This window comes from Larus michahellis, chromosome 8 (assembly GCF_964199755.1).
Source record: "Larus michahellis chromosome 8, bLarMic1.1, whole genome shotgun sequence".
NCBI lineage: Eukaryota > Metazoa > Chordata > Aves > Charadriiformes > Laridae > Larus > Larus michahellis.
The window spans coordinates 17570910-17588176 of record NC_133903.1 but is presented as its reverse complement, the minus strand read 5'-3'; the positions used below and the strand labels follow the sequence as shown (position 1 = coordinate 17588176).

At 60.7% G+C, this 17267-nt stretch overlaps 3 protein-coding genes across 5 annotated transcripts in view; all 3 read right to left on the bottom strand.

Moving 5' to 3' along the window:
• Window positions 1–1285: 1285 nt before the first annotated feature.
• On the bottom strand, window positions 1286–8993 carry DECR2 (2,4-dienoyl-CoA reductase 2). 2 transcript variants are annotated; one of them, XM_074598049.1, is made up of 10 exons: window positions 8686–8953; window positions 7872–8633; window positions 7656–7724; window positions 7135–7186; window positions 5446–5581; window positions 4915–5039; window positions 4266–4359; window positions 3890–3994; window positions 3119–3307; window positions 1286–2314 (listed from the first exon to the last, which is right to left on the bottom strand). In XM_074598049.1, exons 2-10 carry the CDS (start codon window positions 8231–8233, stop codon window positions 2280–2282), a joined length of 1167 nt encoding a protein of 388 aa, XP_074454150.1. In that variant the 5' UTR covers window positions 8234–8633; window positions 8686–8953; the 3' UTR covers window positions 1286–2279. The 2 variants fall into 2 exon arrangements, with proteins under 2 accessions (XP_074454150.1, XP_074454151.1); XM_074598050.1 differs by having other exon boundaries at window positions 3090–3307; window positions 7872–8993.
• Window positions 8994–9098: 105 nt separating this feature from the next.
• NME4 (NME/NM23 nucleoside diphosphate kinase 4) lies at window positions 9099–11702 on the bottom strand. The gene is made up of 5 exons (XM_074598053.1): window positions 11546–11702; window positions 9845–9975; window positions 9594–9695; window positions 9375–9487; window positions 9099–9278 (listed from the first exon to the last, which is right to left on the bottom strand). The coding sequence occupies exons 1-5, from the start codon at window positions 11634–11636 to the stop codon at window positions 9158–9160; spliced, it is 558 nt and encodes a 185-aa protein (XP_074454154.1). The 5' UTR covers window positions 11637–11702; the 3' UTR covers window positions 9099–9157.
• Window positions 11703–15198: 3496 nt separating this feature from the next.
• XPO6 (exportin 6) overlaps window positions 15199–17267 on the bottom strand; it is a 59273-nt gene continuing 57204 nt past the window's right edge. For both annotated transcript variants that reach the window (XM_074598026.1, XM_074598027.1), the window contains exons 23-24: window positions 16961–17191; window positions 15199–15982 (exon numbers count right to left, since the gene is read on the bottom strand). In XM_074598026.1, the coding sequence (XP_074454127.1) occupies window positions 15881–15982; window positions 16961–17191 (333 nt within the window). In that variant the 3' untranslated portion in view covers window positions 15199–15880. The remainder of the gene's footprint in view (window positions 15983–16960; window positions 17192–17267) is intronic.

Sequence of the window (17267 nt, the reverse complement as noted above, 5' to 3'; positions counted from 1 at the left end):
TATTCATCAATGACCTGGATGAAGGAACAGAGGGCACCCTCACCACGCTTGCGGATGACACAAAGCTGGGGGGGTGGCTGACACACCAGAAGGCCGTGCCGCCATCCAGAGAGACCTGGACAGGCTGCAGAGTTGGGCAGAGAGGAACCTTATGAAATTCAACAAGGGCAAGTGCAGGGTGCTGCACCTGGGGAGGAATAACCCCCCGCACCAGGACAGGTTGGGGGTGACCTGCTGGAGAGCAGCTCTGTGGAAAGAGACCTGGGAGTCCTGGGGGACAACAGGATGCCCATGAGCCAGCAATGGGCCCTGGTGGCCAAGAAGGCCAATGGCATCCTGGGGGGCATCAAGAAGAGAGTGGCCAGCAGGTGGAGGGAGGTCATCCTCCCCCTCTGCTCTGCCCTGGGGAGGCCGCACCTGGAGTGCTGGGTCCAGTTCTGGGCTCCCCAGTTCAAGAAGGACAGGGAATTGCTGGAGAGGGGGCAGCAAAGGGCTACCAAGATGCTGAGGGGACTGGAACACCTCTCTTATGAAGAAAGGCTGAGGGATTTGGGTCTCTTCAGTCTGGAAAAAAGACAACTGAGGGGGGACCTTATCAACACTTATAAATACTGAAAGGGTGGGTGTCAGGAGGATGGGGCCAGGCCCTTTTCAGTGGCGCCCGGGGACAGGACAAGGGGTAACGGGCACAAACTTGAACATGGGAAGTTCCACCTAACCATGAGGAGGAACTTCTTTGCTGTGAGGGTGGCAGAGCCCTGGCACAGGCTGCCCAGAGAGGTGGTGGAGTCTCCGTCTCTGGAGACATTCCAAACCCGCCTGGATGCGTTCCTGTGCCACCTGCTCTGGGTGACCCTGCTCTGGCAGGGGGTTGGATTGGACGATCTCCAGTGGTCCCTTCCAACCCCTATCAGTCTGTGATTGTCCCAGAGAAAATACTTGTCCTGATACCCAGGAAGAGGGATAGTGTGGCTGGGGCAAATCCCAGGAGAGACCCGGGCGAAGGACAATGGCCAGATCCCAGTCCAAGCACTGCATCCCCATCCCCTCTGAAGGGGTCGGTGTGTCACCGAGTCCCTCAGCACCTCCCCTCACCTTTGCCGAGGGACCCAACATCTGCTGGAAACATGTCCCCAGAGCCAGCTGGGGACAAGGAGGTGGCAGGTCCCCAAGCACTGCAGGTCTCAGGTGCCAGGGCCCAACTGCCACCAGGGACTGGGGCCACACAAGGCTGTGTTAGTGGGAACAGTGGTTTCCCATCCTCACAGAGGAGAAGTGGTGCAGCTCAGGGTGGAAGCGCTTTATTCATGGCCTGGAGGAAGGAGCAAAACCTGGCAAGTCTACAATCAAGTAGGAAATGCAGTCAAGTAGGAAAACAAGCTTTGCGGAATTTGGGCTAAAAAAAAAAAAAAACCAACAAAAATCGCCGTCAGCAGCGGGAGGCGGCTGCACGCGAGCGGGGTGTGTGTCCCCCCTGGGGTGCTGGCACCCGTTCGGCTCCAGCAGCCCAGCGCAGAGCTCGGCGAGGACAGAATTCCAGCCAGCCCTTGATTTACCCCCAGCTGTACGGAGAGAGGAGACAGCGTGAGACTGGCGTGACAGACAGACAGGGGGCTGACAGACAACCGGACACCTTGGGCTCCCAACAGATACCTCCAACAGAGGTGCCTCTGGTGGGCTTCCACCTCAGCTCCTGGGACAGGGACATCCCAGCTGAACCTGCTCAGGGGACCGCTGCTCCATCCAGGAGCCACCAGAGGGGCTGGGGCCATTTCCCCCTGCTAGGGGACAGTTTGGTCCTTGTTCCCCCCACCCCTGCTGAGAGCTGCCCCCAGCACAAAGCCTGATCTCAACCCAGGACAGGCTGAATTTCACCCCCCTCTCCCAAAAAGGAGTTGGGGGTCTTGGGCAGCTCTCAGGCCGAGATGGGGGAGAGTTGAGGAAGAGGACGGATATCCATGGGACTTGGGAACAGCCAGAACAACCGGGAGGGAGACGCAAATGGGCAGCGAACGCCACAGCCTGCACACCCCGCACTGTCCCTGCGCCCTCAGCCATGTCAGCTCAGAAGAAAGGAAAGGCACGGAATGGGGGTGCTCCCCACCCAGCATCCCCGGTGCTCCCTCCCCCAGGCGGCAGCAGGATGGGCAGCGTCACCACCACTCGCTGATCAGAGGCAGCAACTATCGGCTCCGACCCTGGGAGACGTCACCCCGAGATGTCCCAGAGCAGCAGCGTTGGGTCACGTTTCTGTCCATCGGTCAATCCCAGGCTGTCCATCATTGATTTTTGTTTGCTCCTGCAGCCCAGAAATCTGCAAGACAGCAGGGAGGTGGGTACACAGTCCTGCTCCCCGAGGCTGCCAGGCGGGACCCAAGCAAGGGGAGAGGGGAATGAAGGAGACCCCTCTCCCAGTAAGCGTCAGGCCCCAGTAACCAGGCCCTTCCCACCTCCGCAGATGCACGCAGCCAACGCGAGTCCTGCGTGCAGCTGAACCGCAACACAAGCCACGCTGCAGTGACTCACGCAAGGAAGAAAGGGGAGGCAGAGGCTGTGAGGACGCTCTGTGCCCAATCCTGCTGGTGGGGCACAGAAAAGGGGCATCGCGTCGCTTCAGGGGACACCCGGAGGTGTCCAGACAAGCATCCTCCAGCAGGAACGACAAAAGATACCACGTCAACCGCAGGCTCAGAGGAAAAACCCAGCAAGTTCTCCTGCCCTTCCCAAATCATTCCTAGGAGGGCTTGGAGATGTTCCCCATGTTGCTCAGTGCCTGCTCTGACGACAGCATGGGGGGGGTGACCCTGCTCCACCTTCCCAAAAGCAGACAGCAGCACGACAAAAGCGCCCCCAAGTCGGGATTTGGTCCGGCTGCCCTCATCCGGAGACCCTGACACCCAGCCTCTGCCTCCTCCTCCCCAAAACAGCTGCCTCAGGACAGGCAGCGCCTGGCACTTGTACAAGGCGACCACCTGAAGAAGGTAGTGCCATACCCGTCGGCACGGCAGCCATGCCCCTATACCAGGGGACAACAGGGTTTCTGACACGAGCCCTGCTGTAATCCCACGGAGGGGGGAAATGCACGTCACCTAGAGTTTAGCAGAGGATGAAGCAATACCCAGCATGGCAGGAAAATTGTTGGCGGAGGTCAGCCAGCTCCCGCCATCCACGACCAGGGTGGTGCCCGTCACGTAGGAGGAGAGGCAGCTCGCCAGGTAGAGTGTGCTGTGGGCAATCTCCGTCTTGTTTCCTGCACGCTGGAGGGGGATCATGTCGAACTGGCTTGCTTCCTCGGCAAATCTCCCGCCTGAGTGGTAGAGGAAAAGAGTGAGCAAGGACCACGGGACCGCCTGCCCCACCACACGCTGCAGCGCCACGTGCACGAGGCTTGCTGAGAGCCCCAGGGAACCCAAATGAGATCCTGGTGCAGCCCTGCAGACAGCCCAGGGCCAAAGGCCTGAGAAGAGAGTTAAACGAGGGGAGCTCAAGCCCAGCAGTGGGATTTGTCCTGCAACAGTGAGTTAAAGACACGATCTCGGAGAGCTTTCAGCCTCTGGGGCTGAACTGGCACTTCGTGAGAGCTACATCAGCAGGCAAGGCAACTGGCCAGGCTGAGCTTTGGGGGAGAACATTACTTCAGGGCATCAGAGAGCACAAAGAGCTGCCACTCGACCAAAAAATGAGTGCCCTGCAAGGTACCAAGGACGTGGGAAGGGCTGCTCCCCCAAAGGGACGTGCCAGCTGAGTCACAGGGCAGCTGTGCCCAGCAGCAGCAGCCCCAGCCACATCACACGATTTGCCCGGCATTGGTGGTCTGTCACAGTCCCCTCCCAGACAGACACCAGCAAGCCACCGCTGAGGCAGAGACAGAAGCCCCAGGTCACCTTACCCAGCCGCCGGTAGCCCTCGGTGCCTGTAATGGGGCCCGGCGCCAAGCTGTTCACTCGGATGTTGTTGGGTCCCCACTCCACAGCAAGGTGACGGGTCATGGCATCTGGGAAGGGATTACGACAGGAATAAGAAAAGGGGACCAGAGCCATTCCAGTAATTTTTGGGAGGGGGCAAAAAGCCACAGGAGACCCTGGCCAAGAGCAAAGGGCCCTGGGGGAGAGAAGAGCTTCATCCCAAACCCAGGCACGTAGTAACCACACTGATTCATATTCACCTCTCCCATGGACACCTTCCCATCCCAATATCTGGGAAGAACTGGCTTCCTTACTGGCCCCACACAGCTCGCAGAGCCCCAGCAAGGAGCATTTAGGTACCTATGGCAGCCTTAGCAGTACCAGCATGCACCTGGAGGGCCTGCCCTCGGTAGCTCAGGGTTGCCGTGATGTTAACGATGACCCCACCGTGGTCCTGGGGAAGGAAAGGAGACATGGCATTAGACAGGGAGCAGCACAAGGAGTCACACAGGAGAGTGGCGGGACGAGAGAGCTAGGCTAGGAGGGACAGTCACCTGTGGGCACTGCCACCTCCGCATTGCTAAGCCTTTAACGAGGCAGCACCACTCACCCAGACTCAATGAGCTGGGGCAGCCAGGAGATGCAGGGGAAAAGCAAAGGCCAAGGGAAAATAGAGGAGCTGGAAAAGGAGCAGCAGATCCCAGCTGCTTCCCTGGCAGGTGGCAGAGCATGGAAAAGTGCCACAACAGTCAAAGCCCCAGGGCTATGGACAGGCAGGATTCCTGGTTGCCGCACAGGGGCTGCCACCCCTGGGAGGGAACGGACTGAATCTGAGCAGGGTGGGTGGCAGAGGCCCGGCAGCACAGCCCTAGGTACATGGGTGCTGTGCACCCCTTCTGCCCTCCACACTTCCCTGAATTCCTCAGGAGCAAAGTCTGGTTTGTTTGACATTACCCCCATGCCTACCAGGAGCCTTTCTATGAAGTCCTCTGGCTCCGGTTCCACTTACCCGGAAATATTTCTCAAAGAGGACTTTGGAGGTGTTGAAGGTGCCGATGGTGTCGATATCTATCACCGTCTTGAAGGCGTTGAAGGACAGGGCGCTGGCTGGGCACAGAAAGTTTCCTGCAGCACCTGAAGAAGAAGCAGCCGGGGGCACAGTCAGAATGGTGCCAAGAGAGATAAGGCAGGTTCTGGGCACTTCTGCAAGAGGGACGAGCAATACTCTCCGGGCAGACTGGAGAGCACACAGAAACAGCCCCGATAAGGGGATAAACAGCTTGTGGCTCTGGGTGGCCAGCAACACAGCCAGCCTGAGGGCAGGAGGGTGCTGTGCAGTGGGAGCAGGGATGATCGGATGGCCATGGATTAAGAACAGGTCTGTGCTTCCTCTGGGATTGTCCCCTTTGCACTCTCAGCAGCTGCCCAGATGCTCCCAGGCCAAAGCAGACACTAGGCAAACACAACCTCCATGCAGGAAAATGCCCTTCCTGGCAGTGAGTCTGTACCTAGCCTTCCCCCTGCCCACCCCACAGCTCACCGTTAATGAGGATGTCGATCCGCTTGAACTCTTTCAGTGCCTCATCCACCGCTGCCACAATGGTTTGGGGCTGCCTGACATCTACGGACAGAGGCAGACACTGCTGGCCTGTGGCTGCCACCAGCTTTTTAGAGGCCTGTAAAAAAAAAACACACAGAGAGGTGAGATTCTTTCTGAGACTCTCTCCTTCTGCAAGGCTTAGGCGCAGACCTCGTAACGGATGAGCAAGAAGTCAGGCAGGAGCCACGTTCCTGTCAGCACACAGCAAACACTGCGGGCACGGGAGAGACCTGCCTAAACACGGCCAGCTTCAGCCCGGCAGCACCCAGCAGCCAAAGCCCTGGAGCAGCCAGAGGAAGCTCCTTGTCGTGTCCCAGTTGAATGCCAGGTTGGTCCTGAGGCCTCAACTCACTAAGCCCAGTTATCTCCGTCACCTGTCATCCACACAGCACAACCCGAGCAACACCTCCGCAGGGCAAGTACAAAGGTTGGACCCCCAGCAAGGCATTTTTGGCATGAGCCCAGGCACAATTAACCTTTAGAACCCGAAAACGTCAGTAGGCAAAAGAGCAAACACAGAGCGGCAGTTGCCAGGGTCTGCCCACGAGGCAGAGCGGGCCAGCTCTGCAGCTCATCCTGTGCCACAAACCACCCCCCTGAAGTGCTCGTTAAGAACATGACCCTCCCCAGCAAATTAAGCACAGGGGACGCCCAAACTCAGCAGCAACCCTGCGCAACACCCAGTGACGTTCAATGCTCCTGCTCGGGCTCAAGAGGCCCTTTGGTGAGCTTTGAACCCGCATACACCGAGCATCAAGAGCCTGGGCAAGCAGTTCCTGTGTACTCAGAAGACCCCAGTCCCTCAGGACTAAAAAGCTGCTGAGCTTTGAAGCTTGTTTTCTGGCACACGAGCACGAGGGAATGCAAAATGACAGCGCTATCCCCTCCAGGAGGCAGCTGGGTCATGCCAGCTCGCTCCCAAGCGCTGATTTTGATCTCTATTATATTTCAGTGAACTCCACACAGAGCTACCACAAAGCTCTCTCACAGACACTTTCACCCTGAGACCACAGCACAAGCCACGGTGAAGAACCGAAACTGCGATCAGCCACGTGCAGGGGTGGGTGTTTGATCTCCCCAGGTGATCCACAGGGTAATACAGCTTCTTCAGTCACCACTTTCTAGACCTGCATCCTCCCCTCCGTCTCAAGACGCAATATAACTGAGATTTTGAGGCTCAGCGCACCCACCTCAACCCACATAACCCGTAGACAAGGGGGTCTTGCCCTACTCGAAACTGAGATTCACGTTTCACCTTGGGCTCTGCCATTTCCCTGCTGACAAACCTCCACCACAGTTTGTTTCTTTTTGTCTCATCAACAAAAAAGCGACGTGATCCCTGGAACAGACACTCCCAAAGCTGGCGGGGGAGGGTATCACCACGATCAACTGAGCTCTACCTTGAGGTGCAGTGGGTGCAGCCCACCCTAAACCCGCATCCACCCTGCCCACCACTGCTCCCTGCTGCTGCTGGAGCACGCGGGGCTGGGAGAAGACAGGGCAGCATGGGTGAGCCATTTCCCCCATTGCACTACTCCCAACTCCACTCAGAGGAGAGGGGCAAAGGATTTCCAGGCGTTTGTAGCTCTCCCTTCAGCCTGCCTGTCCCGCTGGAGCCCACAGACTCACCTCCGACACTCGCTGCAGGTTCCTGCTTGCGATGACCGTCCGGCAGCCGTGCCTGCAAAGAAGCGGCTGGTGAGAAGGACCGCACAGCACCGGCTCCTCACGGTCACCTCAGACCCCTGGGGGTTACTGGGAGTTCGGCCAGTGAACAGCGGGAGCTGGCACAACGCCCTTGGAGGTGAGGAACTGCTGCTCCTCCAGGCTTACAGGACTTAACGAGGGGGAGAGTCACAGAGCACTGGAGAACTATCCCAGCTCTGTGACAGTGCCAGCCCCTGCCTCCCACACCCCCACGACCCCCCAGCGCCTGCAGCAGGCAGGGCTCCCCGCAGCTCCTGCCCGCAGCTCTCCTGAGGGCTCAGTAGGGCTTCGCCCCCCACCTCTCCTAGGCCCCGTTTCCGCAGCCGCCTCAAGGGAAGGGAAGCTTCTCCCCGCCCCGTTCCACCGGTGCCCAGGGAGGCCAGGCAAGCCCTCCCCGGGCACTGCCGCCGCCACAGCCCGCAGCCCCGCCGGGCTCCCCGCACCTCATGAAGATCTCGGCAATGCGGAAGCCGATGCCCGAGCCGCCGCCGGTGATGAACGCCACCTGGCCCCTGGGGGGGACAAAGGGACAGTCAGAGCCCAGCCGGCCGCGACCAGCGCGCAGGCCACGGCAGGCCGTGCCCCCCACCCCGCCCCGACCCCTCAGGCCGCGGCCCTACTCCCGGTGCCGCGGAGGCCCTCAGCGCCCCGGCACTCACGCCAGGATGTCGGGGCTGAAGAGGTGGCGGTACTCGCGGAGGCAGTCGTCGGTGTCCACGTCGGGCGGCGGCCGGGAGGCCGCTCCCTGCTCCGCCATCGCGGCGCGACCCCTGCGACCCAGCCGGCGGCGGCGGTGGCGGCGGGACGGATCGCGGCGGCGCCGCGGGGCAGGCCGGGAGCGCGCGGCCGCAAAGGCTGCCGGGAGCTGTAGTCCCGCCCGTCGCCGCCTGCACTGCGCATGCGCCAGCGGCGGGACGGTTGCCTGGCAACGGCGCGCGGCGCGAGCGGCATCCCACAGCGCCGCCCAGTGTCCCCGGCGGCGGACGGCTGTGACAGCGGCAGCGCGGCGGGCCGGGGACATCCCAGCGCCACGCCGGGACAGGGCAGCCCCCCCGCGAGCTCCCCAGTACCTCCCAGAGCTTCCCAGTGCCACCCCAGTGCCTCAGGGGACAGACCAGTGCCCCCCAAGAGCTTCCCAGTGCCACCCCAGTGCCCCCCAGGGATAGACCAGTGCCTCCTCAGAGCTTCCCAGTACTGCCCCAGTGCCCCGTGGGGACAGCCCAGTGCCCTCCAGAGCTTCCCAGTGCCACCCAGAGGTTCCCAGTACCACCCCAGTGTCCCCAGGGGCAGACCGGTGCCCCCCAGAGCTCCCCAGTAACCTCCCAGTGCCCCCGAGGACAGCCCAGTGCCTCTCAGAGCTTCCCAGTGCCACTCAGAGCTTCCTAGTGCTGCCACAGTGCCCCACGGGGACAGACCAGTGCCTCCCAGAGCTGCCCAGTGCCACCCCAGTGCCCCGTGGGGACAGCCCAGTGCTTCCAGAGCTGCCCAGTACTAACCCACAGTCGCCCAGGGACAAACCAGTGCCTTCCATAGCTGCCCAGTACTGCCCAAGTGCCCTCCAGGGATAACCCAGTGCCTCTCACGACTTCTCAGATCTTCCCATTACCACCCCAGAGCCCCCCAGGGACAGACCAGTGCCTCCCAGAGCTGCCCAGTACCATCCCAGTGCTCAACTGGGATACACCAGTGCCTCCCAGAGCTGCCCAGTACTGCCCCAGTGCTCCTCAGGGGCAGCCCAGTTCCTCCCACAGTTTCCCAGTACCATGCCGATGACCTCTAGGGACATCCCAGTACCCTCCCAATGTCCCCCAGTACCACCCCAGTGCCCCCACCAAGGCCCACGGCACTTCCCGGCAGCATCCAAGGGAGGAGAGCGGAACCACGACTGGCAGCACTGGGGTTTATGGGGGTGGGGTGGGGGGGGCCCGGTGGAGCGGGGGCCACCCTATGGCCCGTAGGTGAAGTCCCGGTCCCCGCTCTCCCAGGCCACCAGCTCGTCCCGCTGGAACCAGAAGCCGATCTCCCGCTGGGCCGTCTCCACCGAGTCGCTGGCGTGGACCACGTTCCTGCGCGGGGACAGGGACAGTGCCGTGAGCTGGGGGGAGGTGGGGGGGAAGCGGTCCCGCCGCTGGTATCCCCCCGCCGCCCGCCCGTGCCCCTACCTGCTGACGTGCATGCTGAAGTCCCCCCGGATGGTCCCTGCTGCCGCCGCTGCTGAGTTCGTGTCCCCCACCATGGTCCGCGTTGACTTGACCACGTTGTAGCCCTCCCACACCTGCGGGACAGGGGATGCCTGAGCCCCCTCGACCCCCCCCCTCCCCCCACCCCTGGGACCCCTAGATCCCCTCGGGACCCCCAATCCCCCTGTCCCGTCCCCTCACCATGGCCACCACTGGCCCCGATGTCATGTAGGTGAGGAGCGCGGGGTAGAAGGGCTTCTGCCGCAGCTGCTGGTAGTGCTTGTCCAGGAGGCCCTGGTCCGCCTGATGGCAGTGCAGGGTGACAGTGGGGACACCCGGATGGTGCCCTCCGCTGGCACCCCCCTCCCGGCACCCCCCTGCGCCGGCTTTGTGGCACTGGGAGCAGGGTGCCCAGAGGGGACGGGTGGCAGCTGGGTGGGGGGGACGGGTACCTGAAGCAGCTTCATGGCCACCAGCTTGAAGCCGCGACGCTCGAAGCGCTGGATGACGTCCCCCACCAGCCGCCGCTGCACCGCGTCCGGCTTCACCAGCACCAGCGTCTTCTCCTGCAGCTCCGGGGGGGCTGCGCGGGGACCAAGGGGCCATTGTCACCTCCGGGTACGGCACACAGGCCACCGGCACGCGCAGGTGGCGGCAGCAGGACCCCACGCCGTGCCAGGGGCACCACGAGTCACTGCTCGGTCCCAGCGGGCAGTGGCTGCTGCGGGGTGACCCTGTCCCCATCCCTGTCCCCATCCCAGGGCTGTGGCCCCTTGGCCAGGCTGTGCCCAAGGGACACGCTGCAAAGCCCTGATGGCTGTTGGGGACACGTCTGTGACCGGGAAACACTCTTTAACCTAGCGTGGCTCTGGTTTTGGCCGAGCCCACCGCACTGCCGCGTCCCAGTGCCAGGGTGCAGGTGCCACCCCATGTGCCATCGCTCCTGCCTGGCCTCGGGTGCTTCCCCCTGCCCGCAGGCAGCCGGGCACAAAGCGGGTCCCCAGTCACAGCCCTCCACTGGTGGAGAGCAGCACCATGGGAGGGGGGGGTCCGTCACCGCCATCACCCATGGCGTGGCAGGGTCTGGCATTACCATCACCCATGGACTGTGGCACCGCAGGGTCTGGCATCACCGTCACCTGTGCCACCATGGGATGGCAGGGGCCAGCATTGCCACCATCCCCCTTGCCCCCACCGCCGGTCCTGCTGCAGCCGCGCTGGCAGGAGGGGACAGGAGTCCCCCAAGGGACAGCGCGTCCCGTCCGGCGGAGGAAGAGGACGAGGACGGAAGGGAGGGAGGGAAGGGAGGGAGGGAGGACGCCAGCCCGGGGAGTTTTGCTGCCAGCCCCAGGCTTTGGGGTCCTACCCCGATTTCACCCGCTTTTCTGGGCATTGCTGCATGTGGCCAGGCTTCACATGGCTCCCACCCTGGGGATGGCACAGGGGTTGTCCCATCCCGGCCCTGGGGACACCAAACCCCTCCGGACCCCCAGGACGATGCCAGGGGAGCCACCAGCTCCAGCCTCTGCCCCGTCCCGACATACGGGATGGGACCCCGGCACTGACCCACACCACGAAGCAGTGAGTGACCCCACGAGCTGGACACGCTGCAGGGCAGGCTGCCCCTGCGGTGAAGGGATGGGGCGTTGCGGGACTGGGGGCACTGGGAGGGGATGGGGCAGTGGGCACCACGGGGGCAGGATGGGGACCCAGGGGCAGGACGAGGATGGCGACAGGGTGCCCAGGAGCAGGACAGGGGTTGGGAGAGGGTCCCCAGGAGCAGGAAAAGGAAGGGGCTGAGGGCAGTGTGGGGATGGGAAAAGGGTCCCCAAGGGACAGGATGAGGATGGGGACAGGGACGCTGGACAGGGAAGGGGCTGAGGGCAGCACGGAGATGGGGACAGGGTCCCCAGGGGCAGGACAAGGATAGGGACAGGGTCCCCCGGGGCAGGATGGGGAAGGGGCTGAGGGTAGGACAGGGATGGGGACAGGGTCCTCAAGGACAGGACAGGACAGGACAGGGATGGGGACAAGGTCCCCAGGGACAGGATAGGGAAGGGGCCAGGGTAGGGACAGAGCTGGGGTCGCCAGGAGCAGGACAGGGACGGGGACTGGGTCCCCAGGGGCAGGACGGGGAAGGGGCCGGGTCTCACCGGAGCCGTAGCAACGGGGCCCGGGGGGGAGGCTCGGGCCCGGCTGCCCGCGGAACAGGCTCCGGGCCAGGCAGCGCCCCAGGGAGCCCATGGCGGGGCCGGCGGGTCGGACCTGGCCGCGGCGGGGCTCGCCTGCCCCGCGGAGGCTTTAAGGGCCCGGCCGAGCCCAGGGACGGGTCAGGTTTCCGTCCCTCCCCTTAAAGCAGCCGCCGGGACCGGGCGGCCGCCGCGCCTGCACGGAGCATCCCGGTACGGGACATCCTCCCGACACGGAGCATCCCAGATATGGAGGGTCCCCGGTAGAGACCATCCCCAGCGTGGAGCATCCCTGGTACAGAGCATCCCAGTACGGGGCATCCTCCCAGCACTGAGCATCCTGGATACGGATGATCCCCGGTACGGGGCATCCCTAGTATCCTGTACCAGGACCACCCCGGTACAGAGCATCCTGCCGGCGTGGAGCATCCTCAGGGCACAGAGCATCCCAGGTACAGGGAGCATCATCCTGGCTCGGAGCATCCCAGGTACGGACCACTCTGGTATGGGGTATCCCTAGTGTGGAGCATCCCTGTAAGGGAGCATCGCTGGTACAGAGCAGCCCAGGTATGCGGCATCCCTAGTATCCCATACAGAGTATCCTCCCAGCACGAAGCATCCTTGGCACAGAGCATCCTCCCAGCATGAAGCATTCCCAGTATGGAGCACGCCAGCATGGGACATACCAACATGAAGCATCCCTGGGCACGGAGCGAGCCCTTTTCTCTTGGTGGGGTTGAGCCCCAAGCCCTGCACCCATCCTCTGGGTGACCCAGGGGAGACCTGCACCCTCCCAAAACCCAGATCTATTTTGTGCTTTGCCCCTGATGGTCCAGGCAAGGAGAGAGCCTGGGTCAGCCTGAGCTGGGGTGCCCTCCACTGGGACATGAGTGGGTGCTGGGAAAGGGGTGCAAGACCCTTAGGGGGAGTGGCAGAGGCTGCCCCTGCCCTGCTCACCTGCAGCATGGCCCAGGCAGGAGCCCCCGTGCTCCCCGCATCACCCAAGGCTGTGGGGAGCAGGGAGGGGGATGAGCCCCGAGCGGGCAGAGGGGACAGGGACAGAGGTACCTGTCACCCCAGCCTGTGTCGAAGGAGGCGGAAAGGAGGGGGAGTTTGTGAAGCGGGGATGGGCAGAGCCCTGCGACGGAGAGAGGGATGCGCCCCCACACAGCAGCGCTCCTGCTCAGACCGGAGCGTTCCTTCGGGGGGGAATTACATGGGGGAGGGAGCTCTGCTGCTCCCAAGAGCAGGGGCACCCCTGCAGGCAGGTCCCTGGGGGCTGGCTCGTATGGAAAGCCCCAAAAGCAAATCGCTCTTTATCTAGCTTCTGAACTCCCAAGACGCTTCTTGAGAGAACAGCTTGACGCAAATATTGCTATTAAAATATCTGCAAGTTCACGGAAAAATCCTGATCCCTCGGAGCCCGGTTTCTAGACCTGTGATAATTCGAACGATGAGTTGAGGAACATTAACAGGGCTGCGAGGGCTGGGGCGGGGCGGGGAGGCTGGACTTGAGCCTGGCTCCAACACGCATTTGGCTCCTCCATCCCCCCGTCTCCTTCCTCACCCCCCAAAGTGTGGGCAGTGCGGGGCTGGGGCTACCACTAGCCACAGCCTGTGGGGAACACTCCCCTCCTGCAAGGGCCTGCTGGGCTCAGCATGGCTACAAAAGCACCCGACGTGGCTTCCCCATGGGCGGAGAGACCACCAGGTCTTCCCAAACGGACTTTTTGCTGGCCAGAAGCTGGTGCCACACACAAAAAACAGAAGGCTCGAGGTGGGAAAAGGCCCCTCTCCCGTGTCCGATGGTACAGAGGAAAGGGTTTCGGTGGGGAAGATTTAGGCACGTACACAGAAATCGGGTGCCCTTCGATATTTACCTGCTGCCCTGCTCGCCCAGAGGGCCGGTGCTGCCCTTTGGGTGACGGCTGGCAAAGGACAACCAGCTCTTAGCCCCAAGGGCTGGCAGGTTCCAGCCTGGGCTTTGGCCACCTTCCAGCCGCTGGCCTTGACCAGCTGCTCAGCACCAAGGGAAAAAAAAAAAAAAACAAAACACCACGAAAAACGTGGACTTTCACCCTCTGTCAACCAGACGTGTCGCAAGAAACAGAAGCGCTACCAGCCCAGACAGCCACGCCGGGAGGAGAGCTGTGGCCGTGGCAGATGGCGTCCCCTTAGTCCACCTCCGAAGGATGCCACAGCCAGGGTGCTGGGTTGGAGGAGGTGGCAGATGGCTACCACTGTCCCCTGCTGCGGCTCGGAGCAGGGAAGAACTGCTGTGAGGTACTAGGGTGGCAGCTCAGGAGGAGGGAGAGGCTCCGTGGGCAGGTTTGGAGCCTGCACCGCATCTTCATACACCTAGTAACCACCAGGAAAAAAAGGAGGAGTCCAAGTTTGAAGCGCAGGCTCGGTTACTCCAGAGCCGGCTGCTCTGCTCCACGCGCTCCTGGTGCGGGCTCTGGCTTGCAGGGAGAGGGGTGCCTTTCACTCCCCGGGGACGTCGGAGCTCTGCAGTCTGGTGGTAGATCATCACCCACCTTCTCGCTGATCTTCACGCACCCGTGACCTCTGCAGTCAGCGGTTCACAGCCCTCAGTGGCCAGGATTGTACTGGTGAGGCACGTCCTTGGCGGGCTGGACTCCAGTTCACGTACAACTTCCAACTCGAGCCTCTCACTCGCAGGGCATGAAGCTCAAACATCAAACTGCTCCCAGTTCCGCCAGCCTGGATGCAAGGCTGCGTCTGTCCACAGGTTATCCAAACAGCGTGCGTTATCTCCAAACGGCAAACATGCGCGTCGCAGGGTGTTGTTTTTTTACAAAACCGTCACTAGAAGAACTGTGGAGCAAGCGCTCCCCACGCTCCATCTCACCCCGACACCTCCCAGCTGTCCACGTGCAGCCATCTCACTCCAAGTCCGTGCCGGTGAATGTCCACGGGAGAACCCACACGAACCTTAACACCTCCTCCAGGCTCGCTCCCTTCACAGCCACAGCTCCTGATGCCACCGGGCAGCCCTTAGTGTGGCCGCCCTTGTAACCACAGAGAATTAAGACTGATTTAATGCTCTCTAGTAGCTATCTGACTAGACATTTCGGCGCAAAATCCTTCCCAGCTGCATAATTAGCGATTCACAACCCCACAACATCTGGTCTTGTCTGACTGGGATTGTAACCTTATGCCCAGATGCCACTACGGGCTCATTCTGGCCAGGGGCTGGCCTTCGGCTCAGGTCTCCTATGGTGCAACACGGTAAGCGTTTGGAGATTTTCTTCCTGCGGGCAGCTCTCGGTCAATCCGGACAACAGACTGCTGGAGGGAATAAACAGATCGCCACAACGGCTAACAGAAAACAGCAGGGAACAGAGGTGGAAAAGACAACGAAGGGAGAGTGGAGAAAGAAGCCAGCACCGGTCTAGCACAGCACCCTTCAGGAGCCGCTGGATTTTCTGGGAGCCCGGACAAGGCATTTCTGCACCCCAGGCCCAGTACAGGGAATGACGGGGTCTTGCCTGATCACGGGGAAGGGTTGCAGATCGCTGCCTGCGTCACAAAACGCATTTTCACGGAGTAGAACGGCTCGGTGACAGCCAGGCCTACAAGGAAACTGAAACAAGTTATTTAAAACAACAAAGTAAGCACTTTATTTCCATTAAGCATGTTGTTTTAGTATCACAATGGAATGATGAGAAAACTTTTTTTAAAAAAAAAAAAAAAACAACAAAACAACCCAAAAAAGTCTCTAATCCCCACAAACAGCAGGGAGGTTTTCAAGGCAATTTAAAAACAAAGGGAGTGACAGAAGTGCCAAAACAGTCCCAACATCACGAGTCTCCTCCTCCGAGAGCTGGGCAGGGGCAGGAAGGTGGAATGACACGAAGGTACGAATGTCTGAAGTAGTCTTTGGCGCTTCTGCCTCACGTTCGATACGCACATGATCTCTCGAGACAAGTCCACAGAAATCTCCGGACGCAACAAAAGTGCTACGTTAGTAGAACAAAACCCCAGCGAGTGGACTTTTGCAGACAGCTGAGATGCCCTGCGGTTGGGCGTTAAGACACATCCTTGCAGCCAGTGCTGACTCCAGCTGGGGGCCCTTTGGGTTGGGAAAGGAAAAAAAAAATAAAATAAAAAAAAAAATAAAAAGGAAGCGTGGTGAGTGAATCCAAGAAGATGTGCCCACGTGCAAGACACGGCGTCCTGCAGTACTGACAAAACCGGGGAGGAGAGAAGGTGGTGGCAAAAGGAAAACACGGATCCGTTCCCTACAGTGATCAAAACACGAGTCCAGTGCAGTAACTATAGCTTCACAGTTCCAGGGGGCAAACTGTCATTGCAGAGTCTGTAGTAACGCAGGTCATTCACCAGTCTGTGCACATTCTGGGTAAACGATGGCAGGTCCTGGAAAAGATCAAACACCACGTTGTACTGCAAACGGAGCAACACCTACCAGCCCTGTCGCACAGCGGAGAACGGAAAGGAACCGCGGGGGCCAAATGCCCCACGTGTATTTTCATACACGGGAACAACAGACCCCTTTCTCCAGAGTCTGAGCCCAGGAAACACCAGTTTCTGTAGCCCAGGGAGCAGAGATGGCCCCAGAGCTGCCCCACGCTGGGTTGGCTACAGAGAGCTGGGCTCTGTTCACGGCTCTGACTCCTCGGCGTGCAGTCAGGCACGTCACGAATGGTCACAACACGGCCATCTGCAGCAGCAACTGCTCACCGCTTTCCTGCCAAGGCTCCTGGGCGCCACGTTCCCCGTAACAAAGGTCAGTTTTCCTGAAGAGCGATTGCCTTCTAGAGTCCAGTGACTCTCCCAAGGCTCCTTTCCTCCCCTCACCCTTGGTTTCAAATCCCCTCCACCTCCCACGTGAGGACAGGCGAGCTTCAGCAGATGGAAGCCACAACCTGCTGCACTGCCTTGACGTTCCACAGGGAGGTTATAGACCCCCCCCATTTGCTCCACACTCATATGAGGAGTTTGAAAGAATTGCGAGCCATTGCAGCTACTCCTCTGTCATCTCCACTGTAACCCTCAAACATCTGGCTGGCAGCTGGAGCGAGATTTTGGCAAGGATCCGAGTGTCCCACTCTAGAAAATGTCAGTCTACCCTTATGAAAACTTCCTCCAGGAAACTTATTCCCTAACCCCCCCAGCATTCAGCAGCCTGAGAGATATGAGATGGCAGTTCTGCTACCGACAGTGAAAAACCCTTGGCTCGGCATTGCTGACTACGGAAGGGTTTGCGACAAAAGAGGTAACTGCCTCTAAACACCGCCCTGAGAGGCTTGGGGCTGCCTGCGAGCGCATTCTAGGAGAAAAACTCCACGCGTCCCGGGAATTCTGGCACTCTGCTGCAGCATTTCCCCCTCTTACCCTGTCCATTTTGAAATTCCTCCCCAGCACGTTCTTCTGGTTTGAGTCCACACCATCACAACTGGCCAGGAACTCGGGGAGAAAGGCCGAGTAGAAGCCGTCAAAGTCCACTGAGGCCATGTTGTAGGTGGCAATTCCGATCTCCTCCTGCAACAGGTCGTGCGACTTGTGGACAAGCACCTGAAGTAGCACGTTCACAAACTGGAACAGCATGGTCGTCCGGAAGATCTTCTGCACGGTGAGAGAAGCACACAGTTAGGCGTCTTCACACCAGCGATCCTCCCACAAGAGGGACTGCAGCAGCCAG